The sequence below is a fragment of the Pristis pectinata genome, chromosome 4, assembly GCF_009764475.1.
Source record: "Pristis pectinata isolate sPriPec2 chromosome 4, sPriPec2.1.pri, whole genome shotgun sequence".
NCBI lineage: Eukaryota > Metazoa > Chordata > Chondrichthyes > Rhinopristiformes > Pristidae > Pristis > Pristis pectinata.
Genome location: NC_067408.1, coordinates 114,865,113 through 114,887,864, shown reverse-complemented (window position 1 = coordinate 114,887,864; position 22,752 = coordinate 114,865,113). Strand labels below are relative to the sequence as shown.

Sequence of the window (22,752 nt, the reverse complement as noted above, 5' to 3'; positions counted from 1 at the left end):
ACCAATACCAATACCAATACCAAATGCAGCCATATGAGACTAGTTTAGATAGGCTTCTCGTTCAACATGGACAATTTGGGCTGAAGGTATTTCTGTACTGTATAACCTTATGAATCTATTAACACCAATGGAAATGGATCTGTACTGTTCATCCATTCATAATGTTATATATTGCAGTCAAATCCTCCCTTAATGTTTCAAAGAAAGCAACCTCAACATCAACAGTGTCTCCAGCCCTGGTAAAACCTCCTCTGCATCCTCTCTGGTGCAGTCACATCCTTCCTGTAATGCACATAATGCTTCTGCTGTGGTCTAATTAGTATTGGTATTGGTTTATTATTGTCACTTGTACTGAGGTACAGTGAAAAACTTGTCATCCAAACCGATCATACAGATCAATTCATTACACAGTGCAGTTACATTGAGTCAGTACAGAGTGCACTGATGTAGTACAGGTAAAAACAATAACAGTACAAAATAAAGTGTCACGGCTACAGAGAAAGTGCAGTGCAATAAGGTGCGTGGTCACAACAAGGTAAATCGTGAGGTCATAGACCATCTCATTGTATAAGGGAACCGTTCAATAGTCTTATCACAGTGGGGTAAAAGCTGTCCTTAAGTCTGGTGGTACGTGCCCTCAGGCTCCTGTATCTTCTACCCGATGCAAGAGGAGAGCAGAGAGAATGACCCGGGTGGGTGGGGTCTTTGATTATGCTGGCTGCTTCACCAAGACAGCAAGAGGTAAAGACAGACTCCAAGGAGGGGAGGCTGGTGTCCGTGATGCGCTGGGCTGTGTCCACAACTCTCTGCAGTTTCTTGTGGTTCTGGGCAGAGCAGTTGCCGTACCAAGCTGTGATACATCCTGATAGGATGCTTTCTATGGTGCATCTGTAAAAGTTGGTGAGAGTCAAAGGCGACAAACCAAATTTCTTTAGCCTCCTGAGGAAGTAGAGGCGCTGGTGAGCTTTCTTGGCCGTGGCTTCTACGTGATTTGACCATGATTTCTACGTGATTTGATAATTAAATGAACATCGAAAACAACTGCAGATGTTAGAAAATGCTGGAAACACTCAGCAGGTCAGGCAGCATCTGTGGACAGGTGTATAAAATCATGAGGGGCATAGATAGGGTGAATGCAAACTGTTTCTTTTTTCTCCTAGGGAAAGGGAATCAAAAATTACGGGGCAGAGGTTTAAAGTGAGAGGTGAAAGATTTAAAAGGGATGGGATATCTTCTTCACACAGGGGGTGGTGCGTATATGGAACAAGCTGCCAGAGGAAGTGGCTGAGGCAGGTATAATAGTATCATTTAAAAGATAGTTGGACAAGAACATGGATAGATTAAGATCTTTATTAGTCACACGAACATCGTAGCACACAGTGAAATGCATCTTTTATGTAGAGTTTTCTGGGGGCAGCCCGGCAAATGGGACTAGTTTAGATTGGCATCTTGGTCAGCATGGACGAGTTGGGCTGAAGGGCCTGTTTCTGTGCTGTATTACTCTATGACTCTAAACAGAGTAAACATTTCAAGTCGAAGACCTTCCATCATTAGGTAACTGAGAAAGCAAAGACACAAGAGGTTCTGCCGATGCTGGAATCTGGAGCAACACACACAAAATGCTGGAGGAACTCAGCAGGTCAGGCAGCATCTGTGGAGGGAAATAAACACTCAGTGTTTCCGGTCCAGATCCTTCATCAGAATCTTCATCCTGATGAGGGGTCTCGACCTGAAATGTCGAGTGTTTATTTCCCTCCGTAGTTGCTGCCTGACCTGCTGAGTTCCTCCAGCACTTTGTGTGTGTTGCTAAGTGAGAAAACAACATAGTTGCAAGTTGCAGAGATGATAGGGGAGGGATGGGTAGTTCAAAGGAAATATCTTTGATTGGGTGAGGTGGGGGTTGCCCTGGTAACCCTGTTCTGGTTAAATGGTTAATGAGGGAAGTTAGAGAACCAACAAAGGGACATGTGAAAGCTGGGAAATGCCGTTCACAGCTGAAACCTGAAAATAAAAGGAGAGGGGAAGTTCCTGCAATCTCCCTTCAGTCAATATCAGGGTTACCTTGATAACACTGGCCTCAACCTATCAGAGAAGCTCCCTTTGACCCACCCTCCCTGCACATTTAAACTAACTTGTTTTGCCTCTTACCTGCTTCTGAAAGCCTGAAACGTTGACATTGTTTCTCTTTCACAGACACTGCCTGACCTGCTGAGTGGTCTAACTAATGACCTGTACAGTTTTAGCACCTCCTGCTCTTCTGTTCCATTCCATGACTCATTAGGACAAGTATCCCATCTCAGAATCAGAATCAGGTTTATCATCACTGATATATGTTGTGAAATTTGTTGTTCTGCGGCAGCAGTACAGTGCAAAAATTGTTATAAGTTACATAGATAAATAAATAGTGCAAAAGAGGAATAACGAGGTAGTGTTCATGGACCGTTCAGAAATCTGATGGCGGAGGGGAAGAAGCTGTTCCTAAAACATTGAGTGTGGGTCTTCAGGCTCCTGTACCTCCGTACCTCCTCCCTGATGGCAGTAACAAGAAGAGGGCATGTCCCGGATGGTGAGGGCCCTTAGTGATGGATGCCGCCTTCTTGAGGCACCGCCTCTTGAAGATGTCCTCGATGGTGGGGAGGGTTGTGCCCGTGATGGAGCTGGCTGAGTCTACAACCCTCTGCAGCCTCTTGCGATCCTGCGCATTGGAGCCTCCATACCAGGTGGTGAAGGAACCAGTCAGAATGCTCTCCACCGTACATCTGTAGCCTTTACAGTTACCTTAACCACCTTCAGGGATTTGTGGATATGCTCTACAACTATCTATCTGTTCCTTAATCTCTTGCAGTTTATTGGCCTTGCTTGTAACCTCCTTGACTCAACTATTGTGAGCTGTGAAATCAACAACCATCCTTGAACCCTAGGCTTGGAAGTGGCTGGTTTCCTGATCACTGAATCCTCTTCAACCTTGGCACAAACTCTTCAATAAAGGAACAGCCTCTGGACTTGGAAGTCACTTGCATTGGGAACATTCCCACCATCTACATACTGTCTAATCACCATGTCCATCAAAACAAAGTCCAGGAGAAACAAACAAACTGCTGGAGGAACTCAACGGGTCAGGTAGCACCTGTGGAGGGAAATGGATAGTCAACCTTTTGTGTTGGAACCCTTCTTCTGGACGGAAGGATAACAGGAGAGAAAGCCAGTCTAAAGAGGTGAGGGGAAGGGGTGGGTGGATCCAGGTGAGGAGGGGTGATAGGCAGATGGAGGAGGGAAGGGTGGAGATAGCGACAGAGGCTGGGAGGTGACAGGAGGAGGCAACAAAGGGCTGCAGATGGTTGAATCTGATAAGACAGGAAGGTGGAGCATGGAACCAAATAAAGGAGGTGGGGAGGGGTCCCAGTGGGGGGGCAGATGGGAGTAGGTGGAGGGATGGAAAGAAGGCGAAAGGAGCAGGGTGGAGGACTGGGGTGGGTGCAGGAGAACCAGGAGGAGAGAGAAAAGGGAGAGAAGGGGAGCAGTTTTCCAGTTTCAGGGCTTAAAGGACACCAGCTAGCAAGCTCACCGAAGCTTGGTGCAGCCATTGCAAAGGCTTTGTTGGGAGAGGCCACATTATAGTCTCTACCCACCATCACACACAGTGCAAAGACCTCCCAAAGATTTGTTGCTGGAATGTTGAAGGATGAAACACTGGTGACATGTTGACAGTTGACATTGTAACTATTATAAGCGAATGTAGTGATATGCTTTCTACAGATCCAGAGATACAGTATGGAAACAGACCCTGCATTCGCTGAAAATCAACACCCATTTTTACACTAATCCCGCCCCCACCCATTTTATTCTCCCCACATACCCATCAACTCCGCCGAGTTTCTACCACTCAGCCGCAGAGCAGAGGCAATTTACAGCGGGCAATTAACCTACCAATCCTTAGGATGTGTAGGGGGTAAATTCAAAGATGTGTGGGGTCGAGAGTGGTGGGTGCCTGGAATGCGCTGCCGGGGTGCTAGGGGAGGCGAATACAATAGAGGTGCTGAAGAGGCACTAAGATAAGCACAAGAATGCACAGAGAATGGCTGTGGACCTTGCCTAGGCAGAAGGGACTAGTTTAATTAGATCAGCACAACATCGTGGGCCAAAGGGCCTGTTCCTGTGTTACATTCTACGTTATACGTGGGAGGAAACCGGACCACCCAGAGGAAACCCACGCGGTCCACAGGGAGAACTTGCAAACTCCACATAGACGGCATTCAAAGACAAGATTGAACGCAGTCACTGCAGCTGAGAGACAGCAATTCTACCTCTGACACTACTACAAAATCCTGTCTTGTATACTGGATATGTTATGAATATGTTATGAATAATGTATATTTTTAGAGCAAAATATTGTTGTGATCTGGAAGGGGTGCAATGGTCAGTGTCCAAGTCTGTCCAAGCAGTTGCTTAACACACGACTCTGTGCACTTACAGCTGTTCCCAGACACACGCACACACACTTGAGACAAACATCAACTGCTGCCAGAAGGTCACCAACTCGGTGAAAGGCGGCCGCTGGTCTGTCTGAAACTTGTTGGTCTTCCAGTACAAGGAGCCAAGTCTGCCGACTGGCACATTCCAGGGTGCAGGAGTACGTGCTGAGGGACGCACTGAAGTTCAGCGCAGCCACCACAGACGCTCTATGGGGAAGGACTGCAGTCTAGTGTGCTGCCACCACTGGACATTGAGGCCCTGTGTAATAATCTCTCAAGTTTACACGGATGGAATTTTTGAGAAAGAAAAACTGAAATAATGCAAGTAAATGTAATAAATTTGGTGCGGTGAGTAACAGTATCCTCTATTGCATAATTGCAAATTTTATGAATAAGGTATATTTTTTGAGAAAATATTGCTCTCATCGTGAATGTCTCAGGGATGTTGGCTTGAGGAGCAGTGACCCTAAACTGGTAATTTGTTTTACTATTGTCACATGTACCGAGGTACAGTGAAAAACTTGCCTTGCATACTGTCCATACAGATCATTTCATTACCACAGTGCACTGAGGTAGTACAAGCTGGACAAACCATGTGGATGCCATGGCCAAGAAAGCTCACCAGCACCTCTACTTCCTCAGGAGGCTAAAGAAGTTTGGTTTGTTCCCTTTGACTTTCACCAACTTTTACCGATGCACCATAGAAAGCATCCTATCAGGATGTATCACGGCTTGGTACGGCAACTGCTCTGCCCAAGACCGCAAGAAGCTGCAGAGAGTTGTGGACACAGCCCAGCGCATCACGGATACCAGCCTCCCCTCCTTGGACTCTGTCTTTACCTCTCGTTGTCTTGGTGAAGCAGCCAGCATAATCCAAGACCCCACCCACCCGGGACATTCTCTCTTCTCTACTCTTCCATCGGGTAGAAGATACAGGAGCCTGAGGGCACGTACCACCAGGCTCAAGGACAGCTTCTACCCCACTGTGATAAGACTATTGAACAGTTCCCTTATACAATGAGATGGACTATGACCTATGACCTCATGACCTCATGATCTACCTTGTTGTGACCTTGCACCTTATTGCACTGCACTTTCTCTGTAGTTGTGACACTTTACTCTGTACTGTTACTTTTTTTACCTGTACTACATCAATGCACTCTGTACTAACCCAATGTAACTGCACTGTGTAAAGAATTGACCTGTAAGATCGGTTTGTAAGACAAGTTTTTCACTGTACCTCGGTACAAGTGACAATAATAAACCAATACCAATACCAATACCAATACAAGGGAAAACAATATCAGAATGCAGAATAAAGTGTCACAGTTACAGAGAAAGTGCAGTGCAGGCAGACAGTAAGGTGAAAAGAACATTATTAGTAAATCGTAGAGACACAGAATTTAGATTTAAGAGAGTAGAACAATGATAGTAGAAGTAAGGAGTAGATCTGCAGAGAGCAGCTTGCAATGAGTCACCACACTCCAGTGTCATCTTGCATCAGGATGGCAGGGGAACGTGGTGTCATTGCAAAGCACATTGTGGCATGATTAGCAGGAGGTGGTGATTGGCTGGTATTTGTGATGACCTTCCTTCATCTCAGCACAGGAAAGTGGAAAGCCGATGAAAGTTTTGGCCCGTACTGGACATCCTGAAGGACCCGAGCTGTTGGTGGGTGGAAGACGTCAAGCTGAAGAATTATTAATGCAGCAGTGTCCCACTCCACTCCCACAGCTATCATTCCAGAATAACATCATCTCTGGCCCAAAAAAATTCAGTACTGTAAAAATACATGTATAAGTCTCTTTTCTGGGCATTTATTTGGAAATGGGTGGGGGAGGGCTAACATGTACTGGTGCAACTTATACAATGGTATCATGTGTTGGCCTTCATTACTCAGGGTATTGTGTTCAAGAGCCGAGAGGTAATGTTGCAGCTCTGTAGAACTCTGGTCAGACCACACTTGAGAGTATTGTGTTCCGTTCTGGTCACCTCATTATAGGAAGGATGTGGAAGCTTTAGAGAGGGTGCAGAGATTTACCAGGATGCTGCCTGGATTGGAGAGCATGTCTTATGAGGATAGGTTGAGTGAGCTAGGGCTTTTCTCTTTGGAGAGGAGGAGGATGAGAGGTGACTTGATAGAGGTGTACAAGATGATAAGAGGCATAGATCGAGTGGACAGTCAGAAACTTTTTCCCAGGGCGACAATGGCTAACACGAGGGGGCATAATTTTAAGGTGATTGGAGGAAGGTATAAGGGGGATGTCAGAGGTAAATGTTTTACACAGAGAGTGGTAGGTGCGTGGAACGCACTGCCGGCAGAGGTTGTGGGGGCAGATACATTAGGGACATTTAAGAAACTCTTAGCTAGCCACATGAATGATAGAAAAATGGAGGGCTAAGTGGGAGGGAAGGGTTAGATAGATATTAGAGCAGGATCAAATTTTGGCACAACATCGTGGGCTGAAGGGCCTGTACTGTGCTGTAATGTTCCATGTTCTATGTTCAATGAAATCCATTTGCCACTCCTCCACCCACTTCGCTAGCTGATGTAATCTACAATAACCTTCTTCCCTATCAACAACTCTATTCTATATGATAGAATAAATAGTTTCAAAGTGTGATTGTTTTTTAAACTACGGTTAACGCGGGCACAAATAAATATTTGCCTAGAACTAAATCCTAATAGGTGGTGGTGGGAAAACTGTAACTTCGATACTAATGAACCTTGCACATCAGATTTTACGGTACTTGAATATAAACTATAACAGATACACTTATTAGGAAAGCTTGGAGAGGCCAAGGCTCCTTAATCTTTAACTGACAAGACTCAAAGCTGGCCAGAGAGAAGTCTTCAAGATGATGACAAATATTAATAAACGCAGAAGGGATGTCTCCATGTGGAAGAATGTAGAACTTGGGGCTGCGATGAGATCATCATTAATAATCAATCCAAAACAAATTTGGAAAAAAGCAATTCTAAGTTATTAGAACACAGAAGGAGGCTCTTTGGCCCATTGTGTTCTGGTTAGACCCCAGTTCATCTCCCCTCATTTCCTTGTACCCCTGCAACTTACTTTCTCTCACTTTCCTACCAATGCTTTTATCATCTCCCTACACCAGGAGGTAATTTAAGTAGCCAATTAACCTAGATAATGGAGAACGTGGAACTTGCTCCTGCAGGAAGTAGTTGAGGCAAATAGCAGATACATTTTGGGTAAAAAGTGGATTTGTAGTGCTGGAGGGAGTGAAAGGGGATTGGAGGAAACTCCTGTGGAGCATAAATGCCTGCAAGGATAAGTTGGGCCGAATGGCCTGTTTCAGTCCTGCTGACTATGTAACTTTATGTCATGTGGCTTGAAGAAGGGAGCAGATGCTGGATTTGAAACAAGTGACTCATGTTCTTCTTAAAGACTTCCCAGGATATGCAAAGTTCTGTCAGAAGACTGTCAGAAAGCCGATCTGGATGAGTGCAGGACATTGCACAGGACAAAAGCCTGCAGCTTTTGGCAATAAACTGGGACTTTTATCTTTTGGATTTAGAACTGACTCATTGCAGGGATTTAAAAGTACGAGCAGCTCAGACACGTACCTGTGGAGAGCGTGAGTTCACGATGGGGAATCCAAACCTCAGGTCTATGGACATGAGGGAGGCACCACTAACTCTAGCAGGCAACTAAGGCAAGATTTCTTAATTTTTAGAGGCTGAACAACAGGTTGAAGGCTTTTGAAAGGAAATTAGTTGCGTCTCGTGGCTATCCCTCGGGGTCGAGGATGATGGTCTTCGTTCCGTTGATCTATTTATGGGCTCTCAAGTGGCTTATGAGTCCAATCCTGGCTCTGAAAATTCTTCCACATTCAGGACAGGTAGTTCCAGATGGCAGATCGGGCTTTGGTTCTTGCTGCCTCTCTTTCCATTTCCTTCTCTTTTCCTCTAATTCTGCACATCTGTCGGCTTCGAAAGTTGCTGTTCTTTCTCGGATGATGGTTTGCCAGAGTTTCCTGTCCTTGGCATTGGTTTCCCAATTGTTGATGTCGATGGTACATTTCTTCATGTTGGCTTTTAAGACGTCTTTGAATCTCTTCTGTTGTCCGCCTCTTTTATGTTTGCCTACTTTAAGCTGGGGGATTAGATGAGTACATGAGGAAAAAAGGGAACAAAAAGACAAACTGAGGAAGATGGAATGGGGTATAATTATGTGTATATATTAGTTGGGTGGTGGGTTCTCTCTGTTGTAACTGCCTAGTACAAAGTTAGCTGTTTGATCACTGCCCCAACAATGGATTCAATACCTCCCTGAGCTGTGGTTACACATGAGCTATCAGTTGCAAAGTGGCAATTCACTGAACTTGGGTCAACACGATTTTCTAGCCCCAGCAACCTCCACCAGCAACGAAAATGAGGGAATGGCAGGTTCCCCTGCACACCATACCTTCTTGGACAAGTATTGCTGTTCCTTTGGCACTGATGGGTCGGTATCCTGGAATATATCAGAGTGTGAGAGGGCAGCTTTATCACAAGCAATGCCATAAGAGGAAGATGGAAACCAACACTTATTTTGCCAGGGAATGAAGCCTTGCCTTTGTCAGTTGTCACCCAACAAACAAAGACAATTGATTTTTATATTAATTTTTAGGCAAAGAGTTAAAAACAGAAAATGCTGGAAACACTCAGCAGGTCAGGCAGCATCTGTGGAGGGAGAAACAGCCAACACTTCAGGTCTGAAACCCTACATCAGGGAACATAAAACATAGAACAGTACAGCACAAGGAGAGGCCTTTCAGCCCACAATGCCTGTGCCAACCATGATGTCATTCTAACTAATCACACCTGCCTCCACATGGCCTACATCCCTCCATTCCCCGCCTGTTCATGCATCTTCTAAATGCCTCTTAAATGCCTCTATCATATCTATTTACACCACTTCCCCTGGCAGCCCATTTCAGGCACCCACCACTCTGTGTAAAACAACCTGCCTCGCAAATTTCCTTTAAACTTTCCCCCTCTCATCTTAAAACGATGCCCTCTAGTATTTGACATTTCCACCCTGGGGAAAAGACTCTATTTACCCTATTTCTTATGAATTTTATAGATACTTTTATCACGTCTCCCCTCAGCCTCCGATGGTCCAGAGAAAACAATCCAAGTTTGTCCAACCTCTGAGTCTCAGGGGAAGGGTCTCAGACCCGAAACGTTGACTCTTCCTCAGGCGCTGCTTGACCTGCTGAGTTTTTCTCCAGCATTTTCTGTTTTTATTTCAGCTTTCCAACATTTTCAATTGCTTTAGTTTTCAGTTATGCCTAACAGAAATGAGTATTCAGGTTGTATTGCCAATTCTTCCTTGTCCTTGAGTGCTGGTGATTTGCTTCTGACCTGCTTCCATCAGTTGTAGATGCTCTCACAGTGGGGAGGGTTTTCCAGGAGCTAGATTTAAAACTGATGTCCATAGAAACATCTCTCAGAGGGCAGTGAATCTCTGGCTGATCTACGCTGGCCTCAACTCCTCTTCTGTGCCAGTTCCCCATCATCCCCAATTCCTTGATCTTTCAATGATCTGTCTATCTCCATGAATGATCCAGCCTCCACCTTCATCAGGGGCAGAGATTCGCCTGCACAACACATAAAACGCCGGAGGAACTCAGCAGGTCAGGCAGCATCTGTGCAGGGAAATGGACTGCCGACATTTCAGGTCGAGACCTTTCATCATGGACTGGAAGATAAGAGGGGAGATGCCAGTGTAACGAGGTGGGGGGAAGGGGCAGGGCAAGAGCTGGCAGGTGACAGGTGGATCCAGGTGAGGAAGGGAGAATGGAAATAGTGCCAGAAGCCGGGAGGTGATAGGTGGAGGTGACAAAGGGCTGAAGATGATGGAATCTGATAGGAGACATTGGTGGAGCATGGAATAAAGGGAGGGAGGTGGGGAGGGCAGAGGGGACCAGTGTGGAGCGGAGGGGAACCAGTGGGAGGAGCGTACGGGTGATGGACCGACAGAGAGGGTGGAGGAGGTAAAGAGACAGGGTGATGGAGACTAGGTAGATCAGGAGGGGAGAGAAAAGGGGAAGGGGGGAGCAGATACCAGAAGCTGGAGAATTCAATGTTCATGCTGTCGGGTTGTAGACGACCCATGGGGAATGTGAGGTGCTCTTCCTCTAGGAACATCTGCACACTAGGGGGTAATTTATAGTAGCCAATTAAACGACCAAACCACGCGTCTTTGGAACATGGGAGGTAACTGCGTTGCCACGTGGACAACAAGGCTACCCACGTGGTCACAAGGTGAACAGGTAAGCTCCACACACTCTAACAAACTTCGACAGATGTACTGATGAAAGTATCCTGACTGGTTGCATCACGGTCTGAGACGGCAATTCAAATGCACAGGAACGTAAGATGCTGCAGAGAGTAGTGGACTCTGCCCAATGCATCACGGGCACATCCCTCCCCGCCATCGGCAGTATCTACAGGAGGCGTTGCCTCAAGAAGGCAACACCCATCATCAAAGATCCCCACCACCCGGGCCGTGCCATCTTCTCACAGCTCCCATCGGGCAGGAGGTACAGAAGCCTGAAGTCCCACACCACCGGGTTCAAGAACAGCTACTTCCCTTCAACCATTCGGTTCTTGAACCAACCTGCACGACCCCAATCACTACAGTTCAGCAACACTACGACCACTTTGTACTAAAATGGACTTTGTTTTCTTTTGTTCTAATTGTGTTCTTTCTTGTAAAAATTGTGTATAATTTATATTTTTCTTGTGAATGCTGCTAATCTGATGCTCTGTGCCTGTGATGCTGCTACAGGTAAGTTCTTCATTGTACTTGTGCACACATGTACTCACGCATATCACAATAAACTTGACTTTGACAGCACCAGAGGTCAGGATTGAACCCACGTCACTGGAGTTGTAAGGCAGCAGCTCTACCAGTTGTGCCACTGTGTAGGATAATCGGCATCTGACTTGCTCTTTTAGCCAAAGTATTTTGGTGGTTGACTTTGCTGAGTTTTCCCCGGGGATGGTGTGGGATGCTTTTGAATGTCACTGTGAAGTGGTTAGACTGTCAGTCATTGTTAATGGTCATTGCCTGGCACATGTGCAACTCTAAGTGAAGACTCGACATTTGGACTGTCTTGGCTAATTATTGCAGTGCATCATGTGACCACAGTGTAAAACACGGTGCATTTGTGATAGAGAGCGCACTTGTACTGAGGTGGGTGGCCTGCCTGCTGTTCTAGCCCAGAAGCGAGCCTTGTGAGGTCCTAGCTCCTGCCTGTGGAGGATGCCCATTTGCGGAGTTAAAAGTGAAGTGTTGTTAACCTAGATGGAAGCAACCCCTCAAAAGGCCTTTCACTGCGAAAGAAAGGGAAGAAACAAAGCAGAACATTGTGTATGGAACCTGGGTAGATTGAGTAGCACAAAGAACAGTGAATCAACAATGCATCAGATTATTCAAAGAACAAGAGCTCGCCAGCTGGAAGAGAACTGCCACCAACAAACGCAGTCTCTCAAAATCATCTGTTTCATTATAGGAGGATCACACATGATCCTGGGGGTTACCACCGATTACAGACCAACTGTGTTTGTAGTTATTAATCTCTGGCATTAAATTCATTAACAAAAAAAATGTACAGTGTATTTATTGACTACCTTTAACATATCTGGTTTTTAGGGAATTCTGGTTTGCCTCTATGTACACAAATAAGTCCTTACCACTGGTATCCACTCCCGTCAGCCTGCTGTAAACACAGATGGTGGGGGGTGGAGAGCCCAGTCCGACACTAGGGTCCCGCAAAGTTCGATTTATTGTAATAATTGCAGAAAACAGGAGCTTTGAACATCGGCGTTTCCTCCTGCTCGTAACAGCTGGGGATTCTTTGCACGGTGATGTGGTCACATTCCCCGAGCACGTGACTTATTTACACAGCGACAGACAAATGCACAGTGGGATTGTTGAACTGGGAGTCAGAGTGGGATGGCTAACACACGAGTGATGGGTGAATGACAGCAAGGAGAGCTCTGCCATTTGGCAGAGAGGGGGTTCACGTTGGAGGTCTCTCTACACTGGAGTCCTCCCATTTTAATTGGGGATCTGGCATGGAGGGCAATGCACAGAGCAGTCCCACGGTCCCAAGATTCCTGAGTCGCCTGCCTTTTCTGCATCTTGGAGGAGTCTGTATTCCATATTTACACAGAATACGAGAGATTGCAACCTGTGGGAAGCATTTGAGGGGTTGCTCCTAAAGTTCTGGCTGGATTTCAGCCCAGTTTTCCTATTCCTTAGGCACCCAGTGCAAAAGGGGTAGGTCAGACAGAGGACCTCCTCGTTGGTCTGCCCCTGAGTCTGAACAGTGCGACCATTCATTTCGGTCCAGGCAGCGGGCAGTAGAGCGGTTCCTCCAAGCCCATTGTCCATGGAGTGGGACCACGTAGTGTCCGGGTTCCACTGAGAGGGAACACATGGTGTCCGTTGGCTTGTTAGAGCCTTGCAGGACCGGTGGGCACTACAGGGGCTGGAATGCACTCTGGAGGATGAGTAATACTCTAAAATTGTTCTGAATTCTGTAAGTTATTGTCTAAAAATACGTAAGGGCCCTGTGAGAACATAGAATAGTACAGCACAGCACAATACAGGCCCTTCAGCCCACAATGTTGTGCCGACCTTTAAACCTCGTCTAAGACTATCTAACCCCTTCCTCTCACATATCCCTCCATATGCTTATCTAGTAATCTCTTGAATTTGACCAACGTACCTGCCTCCACCACCGCCCCAGGCAGCGCATTCCATGCCCCAACCACTCTCTGGGTAAAAAACCTCCCTCTGATATCTCCCTTGAACTTCCCACCCATTACTTTAAAGCCATTCCCTCTTGTATTGAGCATTGGTGCCCTGGGAAAGAGGTGCTGGCTGTCCACTCTACCTATTCCTCTTAAGAGCCACAGTTAAGAGCCCCTCTGTTGTTGCATACACATCAGTTGAATTCATGTGAGAACCTCATGAATTTATAGTCAAAGAGTCAGATGGTATGGAAGCTGGCCCTTCAGCCCATTCTGCCTATGCTGTCCATCAAGTACCCATCCATACTGATTTCATTTATCTGCAGCTTTCATTCCATGTCTTCTATTTACTTTAAGTTTGTAAACTGGGTAACTAATGATGCATTAATGTTAAATAATTGAATGACACTACTTGTTTTGAAAATGTATTCTCGAATGTTCTGTATTGGTATATTTTAGATTTTTTGACGAATAAATTTTAAAATAACAACAGATGTGTGATGAGTGACAAAGCTTTGGTTTGAGTTGGATGGAAGAGCTTTGTGAACAAGGCCAGCCAGCAGACTCCTGGAGTAGTCAAATCTCGAGGTTAACAGAGGCACGAACGTGGGTTTCAACAATACAAGAGGTATGCGGGTGAAGTCAGGTCATGTTATGTAAATAAAGCTACTTGGTCTATCAATAGTCAGGTGATCATAGCTCATCGCTGGATCAAATATGGGTCTAGGTTGCAAACAGTCAGTTCAGTTTCAGGCATGTGCCCAGGAGAGGGGTTGGGATGGTCGTGGGATTAACCATGGACCCTGTCTACACTCTTGGTTCCTCGGTAAAGCAGCCCACATAATCAAGGACCCCTCCCACCCTGGACATTCTCTCTCCTCTGCCCTCCCATTGGGCAGAAGATACAAAAGCCTGAAAGCACGTTTACCACCAGGCTTAAGGACGGCTTCTATCCTGCTGTTATAAGACTGTTGTACATTAAAGATGAACCCACAATCTACCTTATCCTGGCCCTTGCACCTTATTGTCTGCCTGCACTGCACTTTCTCTGTAACTGTGACACTTTATTCTGCCTTTGGTTTTTGTTTTCCCTCGTACTCCCTCAATGCGCTGATGCGATGAAATGATCTGTATGGATGGCAGGCAAAACAAAGTTTTTCACATGTGACAATAATAAACCAATTTAAGATAATGTTCATTTGGAGGAAGTTTCTGCTCATTTAACAGTGCATGTCAGTCAGGGAGTTGGCTGTTTTAGAGGCAGCGTTGTGACCAATCAGTGGAGGACACAGACGGAGCTGGCAGATGTCAGCAAACGCATGGAAGCTTAAACTAAGTTTTCAGATGAGCAAAAGTTGGGTGTGAGGAGCAACTCCTTCACCGTTGATGACCTGGAGCCCAGTGCCTGCAGGGTTGGTGAGAGGAATCAGAACTTTCCAAAGGCAATTGAAAGGGAATAATGTGCAGGGTCTGGGGAAAGAATTGGGCTTATGGGATTGCTCTACCAGGGGCTGGTACAGACTTGATGGGGTGAATGGCCTCCTGCTGTGCTGTACTAATGCAATGATCCTAATCATTGATGTAGCTGAGTGACAGGATGCAAAATGCAAGACAGAAGGTAGAGTGAGGATGGGGATGTCATGGAGTCACGGAACAATACAGCATGGATACAGGCCCTTTGGCCCAACTACTCCATGCTGACCACGGTGCCCACCCAGCTAGTCCCTACTTCCTGAATCAGGATGTGTCAGCAAGCATGGCTTCTTGGGGAATGCCAAAGATAACTTCTTGGGCACAGGAAGAGCAGTTACTGCTGGTGATTTTGGTCACCTCTGGTTAACAAGGTGAGTGAGAGGCCGTTTAGCAGGCTGACAGTGCAGAATGTTGGCTGTGCTGTTAATCAAGCCAAGGGGGATAGACAAGTGGGGAAGGATAGCTATGGATTACCCTGGTCACGGTCTAAATCATGCTGGATGGTGTTAACAACTCTGAGCGTGCCTGCACTGGCGGTGAGTGCACAATGATGGAAACAGCTTCTACAGTTCAAAAGAGTTTGATAAGTACTTATATTGGACAGCTGTCCCATGCTGTCCAAGATTCTCATCCATCAGAGATGAGGGGTGGGTCCTTGAGAGCAGGAGGTTGAGAGAGCTTATTCCAAATGGCTGACCCACTGAATGCCCTCCTAGTACTGAGCTACACTGAAAACCTCAGGACATCTCCTCAGGCTCCAGTCCTGAAACAAAAAAAAACTGACTCAGATCAGAACAAGGTGATGATCACCTGTAACCCTTACAAAATACCAGGCAGCCAGGAGATCTAAATAGTGTCAAACCTTTATTCAAATTTCACATTCAACCATTCACAGGAATGAGCATTAATTACAGAGTACCTCTCTACAACTAAATAAAACATAAATTAGTACAAAGTACAACAGAAGGTGGTACCAAGATCAGTGCATACCACCTGTGTTAACAGCTCACATGTCCAATCAGAAGGTTCTACTGTGGGTTTGTGTCAGTTTAAAGAGCTTTTGTGCTTTTATAAAGTTGGTTTCCTGCAAAGTCTAGCTCACTTGCCTGCCGCCATTTCCAGGGCCATTAATCGTCATTCCTTGGCAACCAGAGAAGTGTTAACCCTAACTATTTGACCAAGGCATTGTTGCTAAGATACAATCCCTTTCTTCTACTCAATATCCGTTCGTACTTTCTAATAGGAGTAAATGTCTACTACCCAGAGCAATGCAACTTTCCCACCTGAAACTCCTAGCGTCCAGCCATTTGAGACCAGCTGCCTCCGTGTGAACAGGACGCGGATAACTTCGTGGCCCAACCTGCTCTGCACCACACTTGAGCAAGTGTTATGTTTACTCGAGCAGGTAACAGTAGTGTGCAAGGATATAATTGCAAAGCCACTACCACATCACTGCTTATTTAGTCAAAGCAAATGGCAAACTGCCAGACAGGACTGTCCTTCAGGCCGTTTGAGAAATGGGAATTAGTTTGAAATTTGCTATTTTTCCTGGCTGTCGACCTAAACTGGGGATCAGAATTCCACAGAATTAACTTCACTTTCTTTAAGCTCTTGAGGAGCCACTCAAAGTACATGCTGGCTCCTTGAATGGTTCGTCTGATTGAGTCCCACTGCCCAGGTATTCGAACAGCGGGCTGCAGATCATAGCAACCCTTTGTGTGAGGTACATCAATTCCCTTCGTGTCTGCCTGTTTAAACTGATGACTTCTGGTCGCTGGCCCTCCCCCTTGAGGGCTCACCGCTTCTCCTGAAATGTCCACAACCTTGAGTTCTTAGACCTGACCCCTTAAATCTTCTCTCCTCCAAGGGCAACAGTCGCAGAGCCCCTATTCCAGAACTTGAATGAGTGTGGAATGAGCAGAGCCTCACCTTTAACCGCAGATACTTTCTAGCATCCTACACCCAACAACATCAGCCTGTCATGCTGCTGTTCCTCGTCCAGACCGTTGTTCCATTCTCCTTCCCCCCTCATCTTGAACTATCACACATTGCTGGTTAATTACTCCTGCCTCGTTCTCTCCTCCTCTTTCCTGTACTATTTGCTTTAATCCTACAACATTTTGAAATTCGGTTGAAAAATCAGAGACCTGAAATTGAAAATGCTGGAAATCTGAAAACAAAAACCCACTGGAAACACTCAACAGGTCAGTCAGCGTCTGTGGGAGAGAAAACCGGTTAATGTTGCAGGTTAAAGACCCTTCATCAGTTCTGACGATCAGTCTAATCCTGCATTTTACTCCATCAATGTTGCTCGTCCTGCTGAGTATTTCTAAAATTTTTTGTTTTATCCCAGATCCCACATGACTGAACTAACTCTGCGCCCTCTCTTATGTCAGTGGGTTCTCTCTCTCCCTCTCTCATGCTCACTCTCTCACATTTTCCCTCTCTCTCACTCATGCTCTCCCTCTCTCTCTCGCTCTCTCAATCTCTCTCTCTCTCTCTCTCTCTCTCACTCTTGGACTCTCTCTCTCTCACTCTCTCTCGCTCTCACTCTCAGTCTCACTCTCAGTCTCTCTCTCTCTCACTCTCTCTCAATCTCTCACTCAATCTCTCTCTCTCTCTCTCAACCTCTCTTGCTCTCACTCTCTCGCTCTCACTCTCTCTCACTCTCACTCTCACTATCACTCTCTCCCATGCTCTCTCCACAGCCCCACCATGGACATAGCAGGAGTTAAGTTGCACAGAGATTTCTACATATAGAACAAGGGTCTAAACATAACAGTTTCTCCAAAGGAAGGATTTGTTCTTGCATTCGTTCTGACTGCAGGAGGAAGGATCTGGCTTAAATCAAGAACCAAGTCACTATCTTGGGGCCTGTTGACCACTTGACAGACAAATTCTCAAATAAATAAATAGGACTGACCTAGGACCACACACAACAGTAAAAGGCAGCAAGTCTACCACACCCAGTCAATAATCCTGGCGAATTTTATAAAGCCGATCATCATTCAACATTTCTTTTTATATATATTCTGTTTACATGTGGGGATTGAAAGCAAAGCCCTTCCAAGCACAGTTCCTCTTCCCCCTCTCCACATGTTAACCAACCCCCCCACCAGCTGAAAACCAAAATTAAGAGTGCTGCTCACTATCCTAACTGCTATCACTTGGGCTGCCTCATATGCTTTTGATGGCACAGACCACTGTTTTGATCAGACTGCCCTCTGGGGTGTTATTTAGGTGTCCTCTCCTCCCACTGAGACAGGGCTTTGAATGGCTGTACAACTGCAGTAAACATCACAGATATCATGTGCGTTCCCTCCAACAGAGGGCACTTCGACAGTAATCAGGACTCATGCCCAGCTGTACACTCGCCAATGCTGATTACCACTACCTCCCAAACAACCCACTCCCCACTTCCATTAGCCCATCTGTACAGAGGACAAGTCCAAACCCACCACTCGCATTGAGAATGAGAACGTCAAGAGTTTGGGGTGGAACCTGATTCCTTGTTAGTCCTGTTAGTGATACACCAAGTTCAAAACAATGTGGTGTTCAAATTGCATTTCACACTACAATAAATCAAAATAGGAAATAGGAACACATCAAAACTAAAAGGCTAACTACAAAGAACTTTGGACCCGACCCCAGTGAAATGCACAACAGCAAAATGAGGGTCAAACCTGGGATCCACACATTATGCAAGTACATATCATAAACTATCTAAGTTTGCATGCAGGCAATATATACAGCATTGGGCTCAACTATATCCTTCTCACTGATCAGTATCAATCCTTCATATAAGTCAACACAAGCTGGATACTGCCCTGAAGTACCAGATTAAACAAAACAAGGATAAAAGTCCAACAAATCAGAAGTTGGAGCAACACACTTCAACATTAGAACTTATGACAAAACATTTACATAATAAACTTACAACAGACTTATTCCTAGGTTTCACATAAATGAACAAACCTTGCATGAGGTCTCCTCTAATGAGGCTGGGCTAAAGAATTGTTTGCTATTATTCTACAACTTATATCTCCAAGTTCCCCTTAAAGGTCGCACTGTGCCTTATGGGGGGAAGACCAGGGTTGGTGAGCTCATATAAAAGTGAATGAAAACTCTGTTTAAATGTAAGATTAAACAAGAGTTGCAACGTGTCAGTTTTCAGATGCTTCTCCTCCCCTGTCCCATTTATTTCTCAGCATTAATTCTCATTGTTGGGTGTTTCCGAGCATAAGTAAGTATCAGCCGCATTGCTGGGTCTGGAGTCACACATGGTCCACACCAGGAAAGGATAGCGGATGCCCTGCTCTGAGGGATTAGCGCAAAGAAGCAACATGAGGCAGGCTTTCGGGTTTAACTTTCCTTCTCCCTGAATTGTAGAAACCCATCTCTTAATTCAGGAGCAACACACAAAATGCTGGAGGAACTCAGAGGGGCCAGGAGGTGGACAGTCGACGTTTCGGGTTGAGATGGTCTCGACCCGAAACATTGACTGCCCATTTCCCTCCATAGATGCTGCCTGACCCGCTGAGTTCCACCAGCATTTTGTGTGTGGCTCCAGGTTTCCAGCATCTGCCGGAGTCCTGGTCCGCCTGGTTGGCTCTGTATGGAATGGAACATTGTGTCCGCCATTCCTGCGCTGAATCTTTGGTGGTGAAAACCTTCGGGGGACATGGCCTTGTCCTTGAACAGTTTTCACTGCACATTGAACCACGCAACATGGGAACGTAATAAAAAACAAACTTCAACAGTGGGTAAAACAATACAAAGTCAATTAGACCTTCCAGCAATTGCAGAAAGCTTCATTTTCTAACTGGGGGGAAAAGACACAATGCTTCAGTGATATCAGAAAACTGACAGAGTAAGAGTCAACATGACCCAGACGGTTTGGGCTTTCCAGGGAACTTAATTACACACACAGCAAAGCAGAAGTTGGGGGCCACAATGTGCATCCAAAACCTAGAGCAATGGATCCAGTTCCCGTCACCACATGTTGGGGGAGGATGTGCAGGCCCCTGGAGAAGTTCCGGGAGAGATTTGCTGGAATGTTTCTGGGGATGAGGGACTTCAGCTGCAAGGTTCAACCTGAGAGGCTGGGATTGCGAGGAGATTTGGTGGAAGTACAAAAGACTGGCTGAGACAGGGTGAAGAGAGGGAAGCTGTTCCCATTAGTAGATGGTTCAGGGATAAGTGGACATGGGTTTTAAATTTTGGGAAAATGATAGAGGGGCACGTGAGGATTTCTTTTTCCTCCGCAGTGGTTATGATCTGGAACTCACTGCTTGTAGGGAAAATAGAGCCTTCAAAGGGGAAATGTACAGGTGCTTGAGAGAGAATAATTTGCAGATTAGTGGGGAAAGCATGGAGGAATGGGACTGATGGGATTGCGCAGCTAGGATCTAGCATGGATTCAAAGAATGGCCTTCTATGCTCTTTGATTCAATGAAAACAATGGCTGTATACCCATGCATAGCATGAAGGGAACCCCACTGATGATTCTGGGGGCTTGCTGTATAGAGCACATTCTGTGGTAATGCAACTACCACTGGAGGCACAGCGGTAGCTGCATTACATATTGAGCAAATGTGCCCCTTGTGACTGCCAGGCTATGAGTTTGAAGCAGGCACTCCCCAGGGCAAACTTCAAGCTGGCTTCACCTGTGAACATCAGTGAACCAGATCTTGCCCAAGCCCGTGGTAAGTGCACCATCTCGTGGTTGATGGTGATGTTTGGGAACCCCAGCAGTTTCCTCCCCTCTCCCTCACATCCAATCCCAAACTTCTCATTACAGATCCAGAGGATGGCATTCTGTTGTGTAAGGTTCTGCGTTGCATAACCAACTAGTTCGGGGAGAAGACAATCTTTTTAAAACAAAACGCACAAAACAACATCACACACAACTCTTGTCATTATACACAAAATTTGCACCATTGAGAGAAGATTTAAACCAGACTCTTTCTGAACACGAGGACTTGTAGAGCATTCGCATCTCGGTCTGGTCAAACAGGCGGATTTTCAATTAGAAACTTCCTTTGCAATTCACACAGTCTGGTCAAAGGCAACCAATGAGATGGGATTTATTCTGGGTCGAGGGGGTTGAGGGGCTTGGTGGGGGGGGTGGGGGGAAGGTAGGGTGCTACACAATGGAACCGTCACGGTGCTGTGCCGGGATCATGACAGGAACGGCTCCCATCCGGTTCAGACTCGGAGCGGCTACCTTGTACGAAGGAGTCAGGTGCGGGTTGTGAGAAGGAGGGTGCTCGAGCTCGTCTGTGGCCAGTCGGTTGTAGTGGGACTTGTAGGGCTCCATGTTGGAGGGAGACATCGAGCCCAGAGATGAACGCTGGGAGTCCACGGTGTAGCTGCGAGCTGTGGAAACCCGGCTCTTTGGGGGAGGAACGTCTTCCCTGTTAAAACAGAAAATGAAATGCAGTCAAAGAATCTTGAACACTTGCCACTTTTGCACAAACTGCTGAGCAGTGTAACTTAGCACCTCCGAATAGTTATCACAGCACACCAGTGATGATGTTAGATGGACTCTTGACCTCACAACCTGCCTCACCACGACCTTGGACCTTATTGTCTGCCTGCACTACACTTTCTCTGTAACTGTAACACTTTATTCTGCATTCTGTTATTGTTTTCCCTTGTACTACCTCAGTGCACTGTGTAATGGATTGATCTTGTATGAACAGTATGCGAGACAAGTTTTTCACTGTACCTCGGTACATGTGACAATGATAAATCAATTTACCAATGGCAAACTTCTGAAGAATCACTGGTTAGAACCTCATTTGAGCACCGCACTTTTGGAAGAACCTGAGGAGACTTACAGAAATTATCTACTGGCATGGAATGAAGGGCTTTAGCTACGAGAGCACCAGGGTTTCAGCCTTCCAATTTAAGTGATCAATTTGGAATAGAGACAGTGACCCAATGTGTTTCCAATGTGGTGGTGGGGTGTATTGAGGCAGACGGGGGGAAACACTGGACCCTCCGATCAATGGGTCAATAAGCAGAGATTCAAAGTCTCTGGCAGAAGGGAAATACTTCCCTTGGTCTCTGGGATCTCAAAACTGAACAAATGGAGGTAGAAGCCAAATTCATAAGTAGTTTTAAAAGGGAGAAGAATATAGTATAATACAAGGCCATTTGGCCTGTTGTCCTCATGTACAAGACAATTAAGATCTTGGTAAATGGAAATTTCACACAAATACCTTCATACCTTCAGTTTGCAATGATCCTCATATTCCCTGGGACAAATCCTTGCATAATAAAACAACAAGGACGAGATTACACTGGAGAGGGTGCAGAGGAGATTCACCAGGATGTTGCCTGGGATGGAGCACTTCAGTTATGAGGAGAGACTGCTGGGGCTGGGTTTGTTTTCCTTGGAACAGAGGAGGCCGAGGGGGAACCTGATAAAGGTGTACAAGAATTATGAGGGGCACATATAGGGTAAATGGTAGGAAACTTTTCCCCACAGCAGAGGTGCCTATAACCAGAGGGCATACATAGGTTTAGGGTAAGTGGGAAATGGTTTAGAAGAGATCTGGAGAAGAATGTTTTCACACCGGCTGCTATCTGGAATGCACCGCCTGACTGGGTGATGGGACCCAGGTACACTTTATAATATTTAAGAAGTATCTGGACAAGCACTTGAATCACCGAGGCTTGGAAGGCTATGGACAAAGTGCTGGTCAATGGAATTAGTATGGATGTCATGGGCTGAAGAGCCTGTTTCTGTGCTGTATGACTCTATGGTTTCCCTAGAAAGATTACTAACAACCTGCCTGAGATACAGCAGCTCCATAACCCAAGGAAGACCGGAAGGCGTGGAAATTAATTAAGGCTTGTATCAGCTCGACCCGGGTTCAATTCTGGCCACTGTCTGTGAGGGGTTTATACATTCTCCCCGTGTCTGCGTGGGTTTCCTCCGGGTGCTCCGGTTTCCTCCCACATTCCAAAGACGTACAGGTTAGGAAGTTGTGGGCATGCTATGTTGGCGCCGGAAGCGTGGCG

The 22,752-nt window shown here is 46.0% G+C and overlaps 1 protein-coding gene across 2 annotated transcripts in view; it reads right to left on the bottom strand.

Annotated features, from left to right (window-relative positions):
• cxadr (CXADR Ig-like cell adhesion molecule) overlaps window positions 1-22,752 on the bottom strand; it is a 115,652-nt gene that overhangs the window by 13,581 nt on the left and 79,319 nt on the right. The window contains exon 7 of one of the 2 annotated variants that reach the window (XM_052015278.1): window positions 20,948-21,137. In XM_052015278.1, the coding sequence (XP_051871238.1) occupies window positions 20,948-21,137 (190 nt within the window). Of the gene's footprint in view, window positions 1-15,566; window positions 21,138-22,752 lie in introns of those variants that run through there. The other variant, XM_052015277.1, reaches the window with a different exon arrangement.